The 20,327-nt window shown below is 36.3% G+C and overlaps 1 protein-coding gene across 1 annotated transcript in view; it reads right to left on the reverse strand.

Annotated features, from left to right (window-relative positions):
* Nucleotides 1-20,327, reverse strand: part of Myh15 (myosin heavy chain 15) — a 110,942-nt gene that overhangs the window by 57,381 nt on the left and 33,234 nt on the right. The window contains exons 15-21 of the mRNA XM_048345811.1: nucleotides 10,148-10,327; nucleotides 8,708-8,840; nucleotides 4,784-4,851; nucleotides 3,907-3,994; nucleotides 2,612-2,729; nucleotides 1,628-1,751; nucleotides 698-834 (exon numbers count right to left, since the gene is read on the reverse strand). Coding sequence (XP_048201768.1) covers nucleotides 698-834; nucleotides 1,628-1,751; nucleotides 2,612-2,729; nucleotides 3,907-3,994; nucleotides 4,784-4,851; nucleotides 8,708-8,840; nucleotides 10,148-10,327 — 848 coding nt within the window. The remainder of the gene's footprint in view (nucleotides 1-697; nucleotides 835-1,627; nucleotides 1,752-2,611; nucleotides 2,730-3,906; nucleotides 3,995-4,783; nucleotides 4,852-8,707; nucleotides 8,841-10,147; nucleotides 10,328-20,327) is intronic.

Here is a 20,327-nt window from a genome sequence, read left to right on the forward strand (position 1 = left end):
TACTTGCTTTGGGAAAACAGATGGAATTAGCAAATTTCCAGTTAACCAATTTAAACCAAGACCTGTAAACTTCTCTTCATAAGATGAAGTATGGTAAGAAAAAAAATCAATACAAATACTGCCAAATCAATCCCTTGTTGTTGTAAAATCTATTGTTGTAAAAATCAATGGTCCCTTTCTTTGAAGATTTTGCTTTCCATGCATCTATTGAAAATGGACAAATCCTATGCCAAAATTTCCAAATGCAGTCATGAAAGTCCCCAGTAACCCTGCCTTAAACAAAGTAAGGAATTTACCGTGAAGGTAACAAAATGGGCAGAACATTTACCCACACTGAAGCAAACTTTCACACAGAATAAGCTGTGGGGCATATATGCCAAACCTTTCAGTCTGTTTCTATTATTGTGAGTCACACCACCTTCAAAGATCTATGATCCTAAACCACAAACAATCCTCTCCAAAAGGAAGGCTAGAAGCAATGGAAATATTATCTGAATTGTGACTGTACTTTGAGTAACATAATAACTCCATTTGCATTCTTTGTGTGAACTATGATTGATATATTTTTTCTAGAAATCAGCCTAAGCAGAAGAGGCAACACTGTCCCAGAGCTTATAAAAGGCAATGAACAGATGATTATCTTCGTTGAGGTATCAATTGCCTCAGCAGTCAGAGGTGGAGGGAAGAAATACGACACCTTTCTTCCAAAATCTTCTGGAATTTGATTCGTATCAGTTTTCCTCGTGCTCTGGCTTGGAGCAATGTGAACACTTCCGATAGTCTCTTGTCTCTCTTTTTTTCCAATCTTCCCAAAAAGCTAGCTTTAAAAAATATCTGAAAGAAATAAGTTGAGTATTAGTTTCATAAATATTCAACGAAAACCTAGTGAATGGCCCTATAAACAGATGGCATACTTCGGGGACAACTTTATCAGTCCTATTTCTCTTTAGATTTTACTCAAAGTAACATTTCATTTTAAAACAAATGTGCTAAAGTGCCAAAGCTGGTGGCAAACATATGAAATCTCAGCACTTGGGAAGCTAAGGTACAAGGATGATGAGTGGGCTCCATTAGGAGCAATCTGATGCCGACTAGCAGGTAAGACCAAATCTATTATTCAGAATTTCTCTCCCAAATATATGGTCGCTTCAAAAAAGTAGAATGTAGAGAATCATATTTAAGAAAACTAGCTTCTTTGAATAGTGGAGTAGAATTGAAAGCTACTACATTATTTAGACTTGTATGAGTCATCTCTAAATGAGTACAGAGGATGAGTACAGTTTCACACAGGAAAGAAAATCACCTTAAGGAAGCTTGCTGTCATTTTTATTACTCTGATTATACATTGATTTTTCTAGCACTGAAAGGTTAATTGAGTAATTTATATATTTGTATGAATTTGGTTCAGATTAATTATAAAAATGGTAATGCAGTAAAGACTGAAATTTAAGAAACATTCAGTTTCTTTCTCAGAGAGAACTAGAGTTTTCATTTTGAACTGAGCTCTATTTTCATTTTTTTTCTGGTCACAAGAGCTGAAGAATACATTCTATTCATGTATTCATAGATAGTTTAGGATACACACTCTTTCCTGATATTCTTCTCCTAATGTATTCTTTGCAATTACCTTAGTAATTCCAAATTGATACTGAGTATGGTCGGTCTCCAGGGAGCTAAGTAGTTTCTCAGTTGCTTTCCTGCTGCTCACAAACTTGCTCTTTGAAAAAATCATTGGATTTAGGATGTAGTACCTAATTTAAAATGGGGTGAAGGGATCACACAATTCAAATAAAGATTAATCTGGACAAGAGAGGTATAAAACAATACAGATTTATCTTTCCTATCTACATGCTCAATTTCTGAAAAGCCCTTGGCAAAAATAATTGAGACAAGCAACAATCTCTTCCTCTGACAAAATAGTTATACTTTTCATGGTGCTTTAGAAATCAATCTCATTTGATTTCTCTGCCAAATTAGGAAGGGAAAAATCAGAATGAAATAGAGAGGGGAGGAAGCTTAAGCATGTCTATCATCTGACTAAGAAAACTGAAAATCAGAAATATTAAATTTCCTTCTTTTATTTTTTTCACCCTAGTGATGAGTTAATAGAGAATGAGAAACATTCCACTTAGTTCCTAAACAGATGCTTACTCTACTCTATTTTGCTCAAATTGCCTTGATGAGCTTTAATTTGCACTAGCCGAACGCAGGAAATAGAAAGCAAAGGTGCCTTTCCTGCCTCCTGTGAACCATCAGGTTGGCTTCCTTCCTTTCATAAACTTGCTAATAAAATGATAGCTTCATTGAGTGGCAGGTATTATTAAATATATACATTTCAGTGATTGAGTTCAGGCTGTACATCTTCTGCATATATTTCTTATGTGGGTCTATTATCTGTTAATAGAGATTTAGGGGTATGACCATTATGTGGATATTGGATTTCAGGGGATAGCATATTGGAACTCTGTCATCATAGATCTCACCACCACCAAAACACATCAGTTTGCAGTCTGGAGGATATTAAGCAAACAAACAATGTGTACCTAGACATTCAGAAAGGAAAACAGAATGGTCTGCCTCGAGCTTTTTGGAACATAGAATATATGTTTACCGTTGTTTAAAATCATCATACAGCATTCGATTTGGAAACCCTTCACGACATATTCTAATTCCTTCTAAGACCCCATTACACCGCAGCTGTTGTAGAACTAATAAAGGGTCCATTATACCTGAGGGAAAAAAAGAGTGATACTGAATCCATGCCCCAGAAGTTTATTATCCTAGATTTTGTCCAGATTGTTGTAAATTGGGTAAAAGAATTTGAATTTGGTGAGCTCTCCCTGATATTTAACAGAAGTTCACTTATTTCCTGCCCGAGAGCATTCACAGCATTTAATTCTATTATACTCATGTCTCTAAATGTGATTTATCTAATGTTATTTTTAACATAGAACAATTACTTGAGTTCACCATTAAGGAAGGATTTAGAAGCAAATAGTCTTGGACATTGAAAAAGATCACCCTTTTTCTTTTAGTTACAATATTGATGGTGTATATTATTTCCATTTGCCAACCAAATCCCAGCTAGGAAGGACAATCAGAGCAAAAACAGCAATTTCTATCTCTAAGTATGAGGGAGAAGGGACTACAAAAAAAAAATGGAAGTGAAAGAAAAGGGAAGATGGGGACAATCATAAAATTCTGTTTACAATCTTGCCTAGGAAAGATTCAGACACATCCCAGCCTCCATTCTACCCAGATAATATTGTCAGTTAGGTTTTATTGTATAATATATCAATCCTTGCATTATTTCTTTTTTTTTTTTTTTTTTTTTTTTTTTTTTTTGGCCAGTCCTGGGCCTTGGACTCAGGGCCTGAGCACTGTCCCTGGCTTCTTTTTGCTCAAGGCTAGCACTCTGCCACTTAAGCCACAGCGCCACTTCTGGCCGTTTTCTGTATATGTGGTGCTGGGGAATCGAACCCAGGGCCTCATGTATACAAGGCAGGCACTCTTGCCATTAGGCCATATCCCCAGCCCTGCATTATTTCTTTGTTCAACAAAAGCCTTACTATTACAGCTGTCAGTTCTAAACAATTGCTTGGGAGCTCAAGCACATTTTAACATGAGATCAAGAGACAGTTTCAAGGTAATATCAATTATTCTGATATTACTCAATTGAGCCTGCTTTGTAAAAAAATTTTCAGTATTATCCACTAGAATTTCAATTCAAAAGCAGCCCTGAGGAGGTTCCAAAAGTTCACATTGAACTAACTTACTTTCATTTCTATATCTGAAAATCTACTCTTGTATATAAAGGAACAAGAAAATGGTTCTTTAAAAAGACATTCTATGTAGTTAAATAAAATGCATTCTCTGTTGTGGGTTATAGAGATGCCTAATTCTTACCTGGCATTTTGTTCACATTAGGATTTATGCATCTCACAAAATGAGGTGCTGTTGATTTCAGGTTGGTCATCAATTTATTTAGGTTTTCCTAAGATGAAAATCATAATAAATACTAAATCATTTTTCAAGTCGTTAAAAAACACCTCAAAAATATCTTTAAATCTATCAACTAAGCCTGATATCCCACATACACACCAATGGCAAAATGATGAATTCATCTCTATTCTCTGCTTACCAAACACATTTTTCCTTTCTGGTGTCAAGTCAATATTTATCTGACAGACACAGCTCCATTGCGAATCATTTCAACCTGCTTTGAAATTGACAGCCATAACTTATGGCTAAACAATAAAATGGCTTGAAAAAATCATTTCTCAAGTTTTCTATCCGTAGAAAATCTTTTATTTTAGGTCAGAAGCTTTAGAAACAGAATCTGTAGTGGGGATTGTGATTTGAAAGATTTAGATGAGATGTGGGAAGCAGAGTAGAGCACAGGAATTAAAAAGGCAGTAGTGTTGATTCAACTTTGCTCTGATCCCTGAAGAAAGGACAGTACAAATACACCAATGTACCACAGATGTTTGCCTCCTGAGGAAAGGGAGGAGCCAACAACTAAAGGAGAAAATGTGCAGGCAACTTAGCTTCCCATTTGACCAAGGACAATACTTATGAATCTGTATTTACATCAGCTACAAGATGATCTAGGTGAGGCCCAATTGTGTACTTTAAATACTTCATAATATCAAATGAACCTCACTGTTCCAACTTGACTAACAAGATATTTAGCCTTTCATTAGAGATAAACAATTTTAGATGAGCAATAATATAAACCATTATAAAACAGTTAAAATTGGAATAGTTAACAACATAAAATTACTTTATACAATGATGTCACCAACTGGAATGAAGCTCTTTTTTTGTGTTTCTTCTCCCCAAAGTGCACTGCTAAAAACAGAAAGAAAAATAAAATTTGAAAAATCATTTTAAAAAACAATTTGTCACAGTGCCAGAATTTGTTGATGAAAACTAAATTCACCAAAGTTCTAAAAATAATACAGCAGTATCTAACAAAAGCTTCAAAACTGCACATGATTCTTAAAATACCTATGGCTCTGTCTCTTAAGCAAATAATTAGGAAACTGTACAAACATATGCAGAAAAGCTTTATTTAGTCATTATAAAACAATTAAGCAAAAGCAGAGGATGTAGCTCAGCAATAGGGCACATTCTTAGCATCTGCAAAGGTTCAATCTCAGAGCTTGCAAGAAAAAATTAAACAAAATAAAATTAATCAAGAAACATCCACAGAAACTTGGATAGATTATGAAAAAATGTGTACATAATGAAATATTTCTCTAACATTGGAAATGATGATCTAGGTATACATGATTAATATGGAAAGATTTCTGTAACTTTCTTTTATAGGAAAAAGTAGGTTATAAATCTGTAGTTTGTATATTATAATCTTGAATGTGCATATATTTTAAGTACACTTAAGAAACATATAATTCAAATTAATAACAGTTGGGTTATCTCTACCTGAAATGATAGGCAAGTTTAATGTCCTCTTTTAGTTTTGGCACATTGGCTATATTACTAAAAAAGTAAATCATTTTGTCTTAAAGCAGAAGAATCTATCTTACAAACAGTAGTATAGTACTAATTCAAGAAAATGAACATTGTCAAAATCTACAGCCAGCATGGAGAAAATATGCACCCTATTAACAAGGAAAGTTACAAAGAATGATGTGCGGGTTTCTTCACAACTATGCGGAGGCAGAAGTCAAGAAGCTCACTACTGATGTTTGTTTGGGAGGCCCAGGTCCTCAAGTGAGTCGCCTGACTTCTTCATACTTCAGTTATTCTATTCTTGAGTGTGGAATACTGTTTCCTTTTTTAAAACCATAACTCTGGCTTGACATAGTTAGATTCCATAGAGAAAAATATGATTATGGTGGGCAGTTTAAAGAGTTAGAAACTTGTGAGCATGTTTTTACAGGGAGTGCTTGAATGACTACAAAAGAAAGACATTCTGGACAATTCTTCTCTTCTAGTTCCAAAAAACACAGTGAACAGCCTGAAGAGTTAAAAGACAATTTCCTCCCTAATTCTCATCCAAACTACTGTCTGATCTCCCTTGATCAGACAATAATTCAATGGAGAGCCAAAAGTTCATATATGGACATAAACAGACTTCTCAGAGGCCCTTTTTAAGTTCTAAAACATGCCAAAGCTATGTGCAGTTGTACATGTCTTCAGTACTAGCTCTTTTGGAGGCTGAGACAGGAGTATGGGAACTTTGAGACTAATCTTGGTAACATAGGGAAATTTTGCCTCAATGAAGATAGAGTACTAGGTGCAAAGGTTTATGCCTGTAACCCCAAGCTACTTAGAAGGCAAAAATAGGATCACAGTTGCAGGTCAGCCAGGCAAAAGCTAGTGGAACCCGACCTCAAAGAACAGCCCAAATATGGTGGTCCATATTATCCTAGGAATTTAGAGGTCAGAGGAGGACGATTACAGCCTGAGGCCAGCCCCCAAACCCAGACATATCTGAAACATAACTAAAGCAAAATAGGTAGGCTTGTGGTTCAAGTGGCAGAATGCCTGCCTATATCAAGTGAGAGGCCCTGCACTCAAACTTCAATACTGCTAATAAATAAAAATAAGTAAAGAATTTTAAAATAAAGAACATAGAAGGGAGAAAGTCCATTGCCTGAAGATCAGCAGAATTCAAATTCAGTGGCCCCCTAATTTCTCTGCTTCCTCTAAGTCAGGCCCAGAGGAGGCTTGTTCCTGAACTATGTGTGCTAAAGACTCCTTCCTCCATTCCCTGACTACATCAGCTGGGAGCCCTAGCCTGAAGCTGGTTGTAAAACAACAGGAGGGTAAAATGGTCAGGAAGTGAGGGTAGATGGCCCAATGTAAAAAAAGAATGAAAGAAAGAAAGAAAGAAAGAAAGAAAGAAAGAAAGAAAGAAAGAAAGAAAGAAAGAAAGAAAGAAAGAAAGAAAGAAAGAAAGAAAGAAAGAAAGAAAGAAAGAAAGAAAGAAAGAAAGAAAGAAAGAAAGAAAGAAAGAAAGAGAAAGAAAGAAAGAAAGAAAGAAAGAAAGAAAGAAAGAAAGAAAGAAAGAAAGAAAGAAAGAAAGAAAGAAAGAAAGAAAGAAGGTCCACTCTGAGGGGATCTGAAATAAGCCTGGCTACAGGGTTTTTTTGGTTGTTTTTTTTCCCTCAAAATTTCCATTTTTTCAAAAGACAGGAAATACAAAAATGTAGGTGAAACCTGATTTTTCAATCCATGTGGAGTACACAAAACAAGTTTGAAGCCAGGTTCTGAGACAGAAGCTAATAATGTTACTTTTGCTACAAATTATGGCTAGCACTGTTCTCTTGTGAGATAAGTTGGGCTCAATATCATCAAACTTTTTATCTAATGATAAGATGTGCTTATTGAATAATCCTAAATGCCGTTGTTTCTGGGGAAAAAAAGTAAGAACAGAATAAACACTAGATTAAAAAGCTGAAGTCTTCCTACTTGCTAGGCCTTGCCATTTAGTACATTTATATCTGAAGAAAATACATTGAAGTTTGCTACATGTGTTTCTGTAAGATAAGGAGAGAATCCCTTCTATGTACATTTGAAATAGTCATGTACAAAATGAGTAAGATAAAACATCTAACAGCTCTTTTAAATAACAAGTCACTAGACAAGACTAGTTGTCTATTGGTTAATACATATTTATGGCTGTGTCCTGATTGGTGTTTGCTATGTGCTTGAGGCTACAGTAAAATCAGTCTAACACATACCTCAAGAAGCATAAAACTCCAAGTGTACACAGGATTATAAATGAGAATAATTTTTTAAAAAAGAGGAGAAATGCAAAAAGGGAAGGGAAGAGGTAGGAGAGGAAGGAGAGGGGGAATAACTGCATGTATTTCCAGTTGGGCTTGAAGGTTTCTGTGTTCATAATAAAATGTAATTTAACAAATGTAAAAATAGACTGGCGCCTATTCCTCTAACAAATAGCCATGTCTTAGCCAAACCCAACCAGCAACTGTTCAATCCATGTTCACATAAGATTAATGGAGGCTATATAATCAACATGCTCTCTTTATATCATAATTATATTTTCTTTTCTCTAACTCTACATACAACCTGCTCATATGATGGACTAGAATATTCACAACTTTTTTTTTTTTGCCAGTCCTGGGAGGCTTGGGACTCAGGACCTGAGCACTGTTCCTGGCTTCTTCTTGCTCAAGGCTAGCACTCTACGACTTGAGCCACAATTCCACTTCTGGCTTTTTCTATATATGTGGTGCTGAGGAATTGAACCCAAGTCTTCATGTTATACGAGGCAAGCACTTTACCACTAGGCCATATTCCCAGCCTTTACAATGTCTTTTATGTTTGTTTTACTTCAGACTACTGTCCAATTCTAGAATGATAAAGTCAGTTCAGATCTACAAAACTAGATATGGTGCAATTTTTATTTTTTATCATATATATTTGAAGATTATTATTGACCATATTCATCAAAATTATTATTTTTAGTTTTATCTTTGTAGGTTTGTCCAAAAAAAGCAAAAAGACAGAAATATATTCCATGTAATATCTCTCTTATTGTGCTATATCATGTCTTAAAACACTTCTAGCCTGAAGACAGAAGGTGAACAAAGGGGAACAACTTGGACCACATAGAAGAAACTGATATCACAGGGAAGTGGTAAGGATTTTTATAAAAGAAGAAATGCCTGTGAATGCTATTCTGAAGCTGAAATACCAAGCAAGATTGACTTACCATTCTCAACACTAACGTAATTTTCAAAAAGGTTTGCCAGCAGTTGGTTGGAAGACTTCTGGAAGATGGTCACCACGGTTTCATTAAGAAGGTCTTTGTTTTTCTCAAGCCAGCCACTGATATTATAAGGAACCTTTGGACACACATGAATTTCAGGCAAACAAGGGGAAAATATACAAATCAACATAGCATAAGCATTACTTGGGGGAAAAAAACCACAAATTGTAAAGACCCTTTCATTTTAAATTAATCGAATGTAATTTTACTAAATAATACTCCAGACATTTAGCAATGTTATCAAGGATAAATCACCTTGGGTTCAGGGAGATTTTCAAATTTTAGCATGTACATTGTCAAAATAAAGGAAGAAGGGACATAAAAGTAATAACCAGGTACCCCTGGCTCATACCTATAATCCTAGTTACTCAGGAAGCTGAAATCTTAGGTTTGAGGTTAGAAGCCAGCCTGGGCAGACAACTTCTTGAGACTCTAATGTCTACTTAACCAGCAAAAAGCTCAAACTAGAGTGTGGTGCAAGTGGTAGAGTGCCAGCAATGATTGAAAAAAAGCAGAGTGAGGGTATGAGGCCCTGAATTCAAGCCCTCCCAGCACTGGCATAAAGAAAAGTAATGAGAAAGGAAGAAAGAAGGGAGCAAGGGAGAGGAAGAGCGAGAGAGAAGGATGGAGAAAAAGGGGGAGAAATGGAGAAAAGATTAAATGTTATTTCCATGAAAAACAATTGACATGAGCATTATTCATAGGCAAGATTTCTCTAACACATCATAAGTACTCAAAACAGTTAACAAATATTTTTCTGTAAATATTACCCTACCTAACATTCTATAAGTATTAGAGAAGAGAATTACAAGCATATCTGGGAACAATTGCTAGGTCATTGTTAAGATGAGGTATCAGTTTTTCTTTCATCAGTTCTCCTTCTGTTAAACCTAGAATCTCTGGGAATAAGCAGTGGAAAGGGGCCCAGGTACCAGTGGGAAGATGAGGGGGGCAATAAATGCCATTAGAAACTTTTGTTGGTCATGGTTTGCTGACCACCACTTCACAGTTTCTTTATGAGGAATATAAAAAAAATCCTTTAATAAAAAGATCAATTGAAATCGCTCATTCATATAGTGTTCAGTTCAAAAAAAGGACAACTTTCATGGTCTCCATGCTTTTCTGAAGACAATATGCTTTGAGTTGGGGTGGCCTTTGTGAGATTTGTCACGTCTTTGCACAGGAGATGCTATAGTTGTATGGGTATTTTATTTCATTTCCCATGGGCTGAATACTCACCACCTTTTATCTGGCATTGAGATGTATTTGGCTCATCCCTTCCTTTAATCAAAACTTCATTTAAATATTACTGGAGGATTTTAGCTTAGTGCCTTTGAAATAGAGATAAGAACATTCTGGGCCGAAAGTCTAGAGGTAACATACCACTCCTGCATAATGGACAAGTTCAAAGTGAACTTCTTGCCCATCCTTCTTATCAGATGTGGGCTTCCGGAAATAAGTTGACTTTCCAAAATGGTTATCAAAGAGTTTGGTCTTCAGAATCATCTCTGTAGCCTTAGGAATCATGCATTCCTCTTCAAGGATGGAAAGGAGGCCCATGGGCTGTGGGGAAGAAGCATGAGAGTGTCAGATTCTTAACAATACCAGAACACAGTATGTTCAGTAATGTCTCAGTATGAATCTCTTCCCGAAGAGTAAGGGAACAGCATTCACTGTGCAGAAGTGGCCAATGATTCATTCAATGAACATATATTAAGTACCTATGATTTAATTCTGATAGTGGCAAGAGCGGGCAATGCAGCATCAGCCACATAATCTCCTCAGGATGCTTACTTACCTTATACTGGAGCAGACAGGTAATAGGCAATTGTGCAAAAAGTGCTATGAAGAAATAAATGTGGAGTGTAGAGATGACCAGTGTGGTATACTTGCAGGTAACAGTTTTACACGCAGTGGTCAGGTAATGCCTCTCTAATCTGAATAAGAACAACGCGAAATGATAGGGGTACAGATATTCCAGGGAGAAAAATAAATAGTATAAACTCAGCTTGCAACTCTGAGCTCCTGTCAGAATTGTGAACAGAAGCTAGATAGAGAGGTAGCTCACAGGGGCTGAGAAAAGGTCATAGAGTTAAATGCACTGGGATTCCACAGACCTTCTAGGCATACAGGGTTTAAATGGAGCAGCCTTTGAGGAGTTTGGACATGAAGTGATGTGACCTGATTTATGATTTAAATGAATTACTGAGAACCGAAGAGGACAAAAAAGATTGGAAAACCATAGACAAAGAATGATGAATTCATTTTATATTTGTAATAGTTATAAAAACAAAAAAAGGCAGAAAACTTTATGACTTCCTTACTGTTTTTCTGTCTAAGGGCTATCTATATGTTTCCAACCATCTATACCTTTCCATCCATTGGGCAATGAAAGCAGTTACTAACATGCAAACCAAATAGGAAGCAATGTTTAAATAAAACTTTAGGTACAAAAACAGACAAGTAGAGCTGGGAGTATGGCCTAGTGGCAAGAGTGCTTGCCTCCTACACATGAAGCTCTGGGTTTGATTCCCCAGCACCACATATATGGAAAACGGCCAGAAGGGGCGCTGTGGCTCAGGTGGCAGAGTGCTAGCCTTGAGCGGGAAGAAGCCAGGGACAGTGCTCAGGCCCTGAGTTCAAGGCCCAGGACTGGCCAAAAAAAATAAAAAAACACAGACAAGTATGACAAGAAATATATACAGTACCTTACATATGTAACTGTAACCCTTCTGTATATCACCTTGACAATTTTTTAAAACTCAGACTGTAGGCTAGATTGGGTGAACAAAGTCATACTTTTCTGACCCTTGGTCTGGCTAGTCCTTAGCTTACAAGATATCATTAGAAAAGAAGTTTATGTTGAACTGAGAGCTGTGTTACTACATTCTGATTGTTAAATGGAGTATAAGGGAAAAGATGATTGGCTTGAGCAACTGGGTAACGGATAGTGCCATAAGCCAGCATGGACATATAAATACACAAAGGAAACATGTTTCAGGGACCAGGAGAAAAATCAATGCAACAAAGGCAGCACATTCAAATAAACAAGATAAGAGATAAAACAGGTAACATCACCACAGAAATAACCGAAATTCAGAAAATAATAAGGGACTATTTTGCAAACCTTTATACCAACAAATTCGAGAACTTGGAAGAAATGGACAATTTCCTAGAAAAAATTCATATCCCCAAACTGAACCATGAAGATTTAAACCTCCTAAACAGACCCATATCCAGTATTGAAACAGAAACGGCAATAAATGATCTCCCATCCAAGAAAAGCCCAGGTCCAGATGAATTCACTGCAGAATTCTACAAGACCTTCAAAACAGAACTCACACCAATATTTCTCAAACTCTTCAATGAAATTGAAAGAGAACGTTCACTTCCAGACTCGTTCTATGAAGCCAGTATAACCCTCATCCCAAAACCAGGCAGGGACTCATCACGGAAAGAGGACTATAGACCGATCTCCCTGATGAACACAGACGCAAAAATTCTCAACAAAATTTTGCCCAATCGACTTCAACAGATCATAAAAAAAATCATACACCACGATCAAACTGGATTCATCCCAGGGATGCAAAGCTGGTTTAATATACACAAGTCAATTAATGTAATCCACCACATCAATCAGAGCAAGGTAAAGAACCACATGGTTTTATCTCTGGATGCGGAAAAAGCGTTTGATAAAATCCAGCACCCATTTATGCTAAAAACCCTGGAAAAACTGGGATTCCAGGGAACATTCCTGAATATAATCAAGGCAATTTATGACAAACCAACAGCAAGCATAACTCTAAACGGTGAAAAACTAAAGCCATTCCCTTTAAAATCAGGAACAAGGCAGGGATGTCCACTCTCTCCCCTGCTCTTCAACATAGTACTAGAATTCCTAGCCAGAGCAATCAGGCAAGAAGAAAATATAAAGGGGATCCAAGTAGGTAAAGATGAAGTTAAACTCTCTCTCTTCGCAGATGACATGATCCTATACCTAAAGAATCCCATAGACTCTACCCCCAAGCTACTAGAGCTGATCCAAAACTTTGGCAAAGTTGCAGGATATAAAATAAACCTTCAAAAATCAATGGCCTTTCTGTATGCTAACGACCCGAAGACGGAGGCTGATATTAGGAAAGCAACCCCCTTTGCAATAGCCTCCAAAAACATAAAATACCTAGGAATAACCTTAACCAAAGAAGTGAAAGACCTCTTTGAGGACAACTTTAAAACCTTGAAAAACGAAATTAAGTCAGAACTAAGGAAATGGAAAAACCTCCCATGCTCCTGGATTGGGAGGATTAATATAATCAAAATGGCAATATTGCCAAAGGCTATCTACAAATTCAATGCAATACCCATTAATATCCCAACACCATTTTTTGATGAAATAGAGGAAGCAATCCAGAAATTCATATGGAATAATAAAAGACCTAGAATAGCAAAAACAATCCTAAGCAGAAAGAACAGTGCTGGAGGAATTACAATACCCAACTTCAAGCTGTATTATAAAGCTATAGTAATAAAAACAGCTTGGTATTGGCACCGGAACAGGCCTGAAGACCAATGGAACAGAATTGAAGACCTGGGAATGAACCCACAGAACTACGCCTACTTAATCTTTGATAAAGGGGCTAAGACAATAGTTTGGAAGAAAAATAGCCTCTTTAACAAATTGTGCTGGAAAAACTGGCTCAACACATGCAACAAACTAAAACTAGATCCTTATATATCACCCTGCAACAAAATCAATTCCAAATGGATTAAAGACCTCGAAATCAAAACAGACACCCTGAAAACACTAAGGGAAGAAGTAGGAGAAACACTTGGGCTCCTTGGCTCAGGACGGAACTTCTTGAACAAAGACCCAGAAAGGCTACAAATCAAAGAAAGGTTGGACAAATGGGACTGCATCAAACTGCAGAGCTTCTGCACAGCAAAGGACATAGCTTGCAAGATAAACAGAAAGCCCACAGACTGGGAGAAGATCTTTACCGTCCATTCAACAGACAAAGGCCTCATATCTAAAATATATGCAGAACTAAAAAAATTATTTTCCTCCAAAACAAAACCACAAAGAACTAATAGCCCACTCATCAAGTGGGCTAAAGACCTACAAAGAGACTTCTCTGATAAGGAAATGAGAATGGCCAAGAGACATATGAAAAAGTGCTCTACATCACTGGCCATAAAGGAAATGTAAATCAAAACAACATTGAGATTCCATCTCACCCCAGTAAGAATGTCATATATCAAGAAAACTAACAATAACAGTTGTTGGAGGGGATGTGGCCAAAAGGGAACCCTACTTCATTGTTGGTGGGAATGTAAACTGGCTCAGCCACTCTGGCGAGCAGTATGGAGATTCCTCAGAAGGCTAAATGTAGAATTCCCCTATGACCCAGCAACCAATTTTGGGTATTTATCCAAAAAACTACAAAAAATCAAAGTAAAGCCACCAGCACAACAATGTTCATTGCAGCGCAATTTGTCATAGCGAGAATCTGGAACCAACCCAGATGGCCCTCCGTAGACGAATGGATCAGGAAAATGTGGTACATGTACACAATGGAATTTTATGCCTCTATCAGAAAGAATGACATTGCCCCATTTGTAAGGAAATGGAAGGACTTGGAAAAAATTATACTAAGTGAAGTGAGCCAGACCCAAAGAAACATGGACTCTATGGTCTCCCTTATTGGGACTAATTAGCACAGGTTTAGGCAAGTCACAACAGAGGATCACAAGAGCCCAATAGCTATACCCTTATGATCCCATAAGATGATGCTAAGTGAAATGAACTCCATTTTATGAAAATGGTTGTTATATCAGAGTTGTAACTACTTTCAACATCCCATGTGTATCTGTAGTTTCTACTATTGATGATGTTCGTGTATCACCTTCTTGTGAGTGTATCTACACTATCTCTGTAATCTTATCTGAGTGTATGGGAAACAGTGTGTACTGGTATTAGAATTAGGAAATTCAAAGGGAATACCAAAATTGAGAGACAAAGGGTAAAATACGAGAAACAACAACAAAAGCAATACATGCAAAACTGTTTGGTGTAAGTGAACTGAACACCTCAGGGGGGGACAGGGGGAGTGGGGAGGGGGGTATGAGGGACAAGGTAACAAACAGTACAAGAAATGTATCCAATGCCTAATGTGTGAAACTGTAACCTCTCTGTACATCAGTTTTATAATAAAAACTTTAAAAAATATATAATAAAAGGATAAAAAAAGAAAAATCAATGCATTCTTGTATTCATATCTCTACTTGTGCATCATGTATTAGGAAAATGCTTTAATATCGAAGACAGAAGGGGAAAAACTGTTATCAGAAATGAATAGACATTACAAATTAAGTTTGTTTCAGTTATACGTTAATTTTAAAAATGACACTACATAAAAAAGTTGATCTAAATAGGAAAATTTGAAAGTCTTAAACTTTAAATACTTATCTACTTTACTGGGTATACCTAAACTTTATCCCAAAACTGCAGAAGAGTAAAATGCAAAATGGGTGCTAGTGACTCACCTCTACAATCCTAGATACTCAGGAGACTGAGATCTGAGGAATAGGGTCAGATCAAAGCCAGCCCTGGAAGATAAACCCAGGAGACATTTATTTCCAATTAACCAGCAAAGTTCCAGAGCTTGAGGTGTGGGTCAATGAGCAAAATGCCAGTTGTGAGTGGGAAAATCTACTTGAGAGCTTAAGACCCTGAAATCAAGCCCTTGTATTGGCACATGAAAAAAGAATAATGAAATAAAGTTTTTACTACTGTATTATAAAATAAATTCCTAATTCTAGATCAAAAGAAAAAAAGAAATCAAGCCAAAGTTTTAATTCTCAAAAGAAAAGTAACTTTCTGGCAACTAAAATCAAGCTGAAGATCAGTCATATTCACATATGATTGAAGTGTCTTCTCTAATCAACTCACTGTATCAAAAATTTGGCTTATACCTAGATGAATCAGAAATTGACTATGGATCTAAAATATCTATGCAAAAAGACAGAGCATTCAGGTCACATGTAGACAAGCAAAAATGATAAGACAGAGTGACACATGAGATATTTTGAGACTTCCAAGGTCTAACAAAGAAGATATTTTTTGCCCCAACAACATAGATATCATGCTTATTTATCAATCCATTGTGCGTAAAAACCATACAGGTTTGGAGGAGGCATTGTAAGTCTAGTCCAAATTTCCAAATAGATCTTTGAATTACTGTCATAAACTTTGTCTAAAGGCCAAATTGCCTTACATTTGACTACTTTCTAGAAAGAATACACTTACTTTGAGTCAATGTGGAGGTATAATGTATTAAGACAAAATTCATTTGTAATTTAGACTTGCTTATTCTAAATTTTTCCACTGAAGCTATAAAAATGGGTCCACTGTGTACTCTTTATAGTAGCTCAGCAGATATCTGAAGACCTAGTATGCATACCAAGATTTTCCACATCTTTTTATTTGGTCTTAGAGTCTGAATTGTCTAGAACATTCCAGTGATCAGTCTTGAAGAATTCTGGGTGTCTTTGTTCATGTTAAGAGTCTAAATGGGGAGTGATCTGAAGCAGTGAAATATTACAAGTGAAGACAAAGTACTCCAGGTGAAATTAATACCTGTTTTGCTCATGACAACACTGACTTTGAGATATTTGCAAAGTAAGAAATGACAAGGAGGAGGAAGAGTATGAATGTGAAATACCAATTAGCAGGAAACAAGAAACAAGAAACATCACAAATTAAACAGCTAATGCTCTAATATGAGTTCTTAGAGGCCTAGGCTCAACTCCTACAATGTATTTTCCTGCCCTAGGTGGAAAGGGATTATTTTAAAATTTGAGCATCTCCTAACATGGTGCCTGTTAACAGAAAGGTATGGCAATGTCTTGTCAGGAGTGGCAGCCCCATCATGCAGATCTATGGCCTGTCCCTGAGGTTCTCAACTTCCCTGGTTGCTAGTGAAACCAACTTCTTCGTTGGGATGAATAAAAGTGTTATATAAAGCAAATATAGATTTCAAGTCTCAAAATGAAACAATCATACCACTGAGGAGAGAAAAAGTAGTCTGTTTCTTTAGTGCTTAAGAAGGTATAAAGTTCCTAAAAAAACATAAAATGTGAGAAAAAAATAATTTTCATATAGGTTGGAGAAAGTCATTATTTTCTGCACCAGTTGTCCTATAGGACACAGTAAAGGGTTTGGACCAGTTGCCCTGACCCAGAGCACAAATGCCATCCCATCATGCTCTCCTGTCACTTTTGTATGACTTGTCTGTCTGCTGGTTCAGGATTGCTAGATTTCTTACCAACTCCATGTCAGCTTCCTACCTGGCCTTCATTTTAGTCTTTCCTCCTCTCATAGACATTAGACAGAATCCCACCACATGAAACATTAGCAGCTCTGACTTTGCCATTGCCCAGCTCAGAGTCTTTGTCACTCATTGCCTTAAAATAAGGCATTCATTAATTAAAACTGCTGTACAATTAGACCTTCCTTTTTCCTTAAGTACTTCCTGCTGCACTTTCTATGCTCCAACCAAGACTACCTAGGAGAAGAGACATTTCTTGCTAGTGTGTTTGCATTTGCTTGTCCTCCCATTTTCTTATTTATCTTACTATCTTACCCTAAGATTATATCCAATCTCTAAGATTTTATCTAAATTTTACCTTCCTCCTCATCTGGTCTTTCTACATTCCTACAGGCAAGTAGCTCTGTTCTGCTCATATTAAGGCTTTTTTATTTCATTATTATTACACATAGTAATTTATATGCATCACATTACATATAATAATGTATGTCATACATTCAATACATTGTGTAATATATTATTAAATATAGGACTTATAATAATCATAATTTCACAACAAATATTACATATAATTTATATGCCTCATATAAGCTTTTTATTGCATTTATATTACATAATAATTTAAATACATTTTTACATTTAACTTACAGGTCCTTTATTTGCCTGTTTACTTCCTAAAGGTAAGAGCTTTCTAGGACAAAAGCTGTTATTACCAGTGTTTAATTCAAAATCTTATACACAGTGAGGTATGTATAATTAAGGCCCAGCACTATGTGAGCAGTTGTCAATAAGACTCAGGTCTCCTCCTCCTATTGTAGCCCCTCAGTTTGGTCCCTTACAGACATCCCTGAGCATAGGGATTCTTATTCCTGAGATGGGTTTCAATTCCTGGTGAGTGTGTGGAATTATAAGAACTTGGCTCACCTCACCTTCCTGTTACTACAGAGCTGATTTTTCCTGGCCTCTGTTTACTTTCTCTGTTTGAAGGACTCCCATATGAGTATCTAACTCCCTGGAGATAGAAGCATTCATGACTCATGAGATCATGATCTCATCTGCCCAGTGGTAGATATCACATGTTTAATCATATCATGTTCCCATAGCATGGAGCCAGGAATGCTTTCCCTTTACCAAAGGAGTAAAGAGGAAGCAATCAAGTACCTAATTAGCACATTTACTTGTTTGCTTAATTAAAAAAATAATAAAAAGTCTTGGTTCAAAGATGTCTTCCTAATTGCATCAGAATTCCTTAAGTGCCAAGATGACTAGTTCTAGAGTTTGCATTCTTCATCAACATTAGCATAGCAGGTCTTGAGATAACTGAAATCATGGAAGTCCTCAGAGAATTTCTTGTAATTAATTGACAGATGAGCCATGCTTTATGTTTAGCCATGAAAAGTTTTGAATTCTGCAACATGGGCTGTTTTGGCTGTGATCAGCAATAAGACAAACCCTAACAATTGCCAATATGTGTTTAAATAAAATGTTCCCTAGAATCTGGGCACTAGTGCCTCATGCCTATAATCTTAGTAACAGAGAAGACTGAGATTGGAGGAATAGTTTGAACTCAACCCCCTGCAGAAACGCCAATGACAATATCACCAAAATAACTAGGCAAAATCTGAGTGGGAGGCATGGTTCAAAAAGTAGAACATCAGCCATGAGCAAGCAAGTCAAATAAGATTATAAGTTTATATCTGTGTGTGTATTCACTAGACATCACTGTGAATAAAGATAGCAAAATTAGCACATTAAAGAAGCTTGCTTTCTAAGGTAACAATATTTACATAATGCTGAGATGCTGCTAAGGCTTAAAAGATCTTAAAACTATATTTGGAAATTTTAATACATTTGACAACTAACATTTAAAATTCTTGCCACTTTCATGCAACTGAACAATTCGAAGTTATTCACAAAAAATTTATTTATTCCAAGTCACAAAAGTAAGGAAAATAATGTGATCCTTCACGTAATAGTTTGGACTCAATCTAGTAAGATTACAAATTCTGAAGTGAATTTTCTCTTGAAGCCGTATGACTCCAAAATCTTTGCTAACTCTAAACTTGAGAGGGACCTAACAGAAAGGCTGAGCTACTGAAGGAAAGATATGACCTTTCAAAATGATACTAAAAAAAACAATACTTACCAACCGATTTGGTGTAAACCAACTGTACAACTCATTGGGGGGGGGGAGAAAGAAAGGGGGAGGGGGAGAATGAGGGAGGAGGTAACAAGTTGAACAAGAAATGTACTCACTGCCTTACACATGAAACTGTAGCCCCTCTGTTCTTCACTTTGACAATAAAGAAAAAAATGCTTCTAAAAATATAAATAAAATACAGAGGGTAAACCAAAAAAAAACCTATACTGAAACACTGAGAAGTTTTTAAATGTATAATAATGTAAATATTTGTTAAGAAATAACAGAGATATTAATTAATGGTTAAGAACAATTCGTCTCTTTTCTACTACCTTAAATATTCCTCAAAAAAGTAATCTTACATGAAGAACTTAAATGTAAATTAAGTTCTCAACTAGAATGTTGAAGTCATGAAATAAGTCACAAAACAAGTGTGAACTCAACTATAACAGATTTATTCACTGCATGCACATATATATGCATATATATGCAAGGAAGTCACTGAAAACTTGAGGATCAAACTAACAAATGGAGTGAAATTTTGGCAAATGATGTTAAAATGTTTATTTCAATATGAGATAAGCTTTTTGTGCAGTTAAAAATATGAAACTTTGGCACAGGCATAATGGCTCATACCTACAACCCCAAGTAATCAGGAGATAGTGATCAAGAGGATCATGGCATAAGGCCAGCTACAGCAAAAAATTAGTGAGACTATATCTCAACATAAATGCCAGGTGTTGTGGTCTCCTCATACCAGCTGTATGGGAAGTCTAAATAGAAGGATTGTAATTCCCGCCAGCTCAGGGGAAAAGATACAAAGCCCCACCTGAAAAATAATTACAGCTGTCATTTTTACCTGCATATTTAATAAATAGGATCCCCTCTGACTACCATGGTTAAATGCTGTGAGAGTGAAAAAGAAACAAGCTTTCCTTAAAGGAAGGAAAATCAGACAACATTCACAGAAAAATAAGAAATCATGGTTCTAAAGGATTAAGATAGAGGGCAGAGTTCACAGATGTTCCAACTGACATTTAAGGTAAAACCTGAAAGACAAGGACACAGAGAGAGAGAATCCATTCTGAGACTCTTT

This window comes from Perognathus longimembris, chromosome 5 (genome assembly GCF_023159225.1).
Source record: "Perognathus longimembris pacificus isolate PPM17 chromosome 5, ASM2315922v1, whole genome shotgun sequence".
NCBI lineage: Eukaryota > Metazoa > Chordata > Mammalia > Rodentia > Heteromyidae > Perognathus > Perognathus longimembris.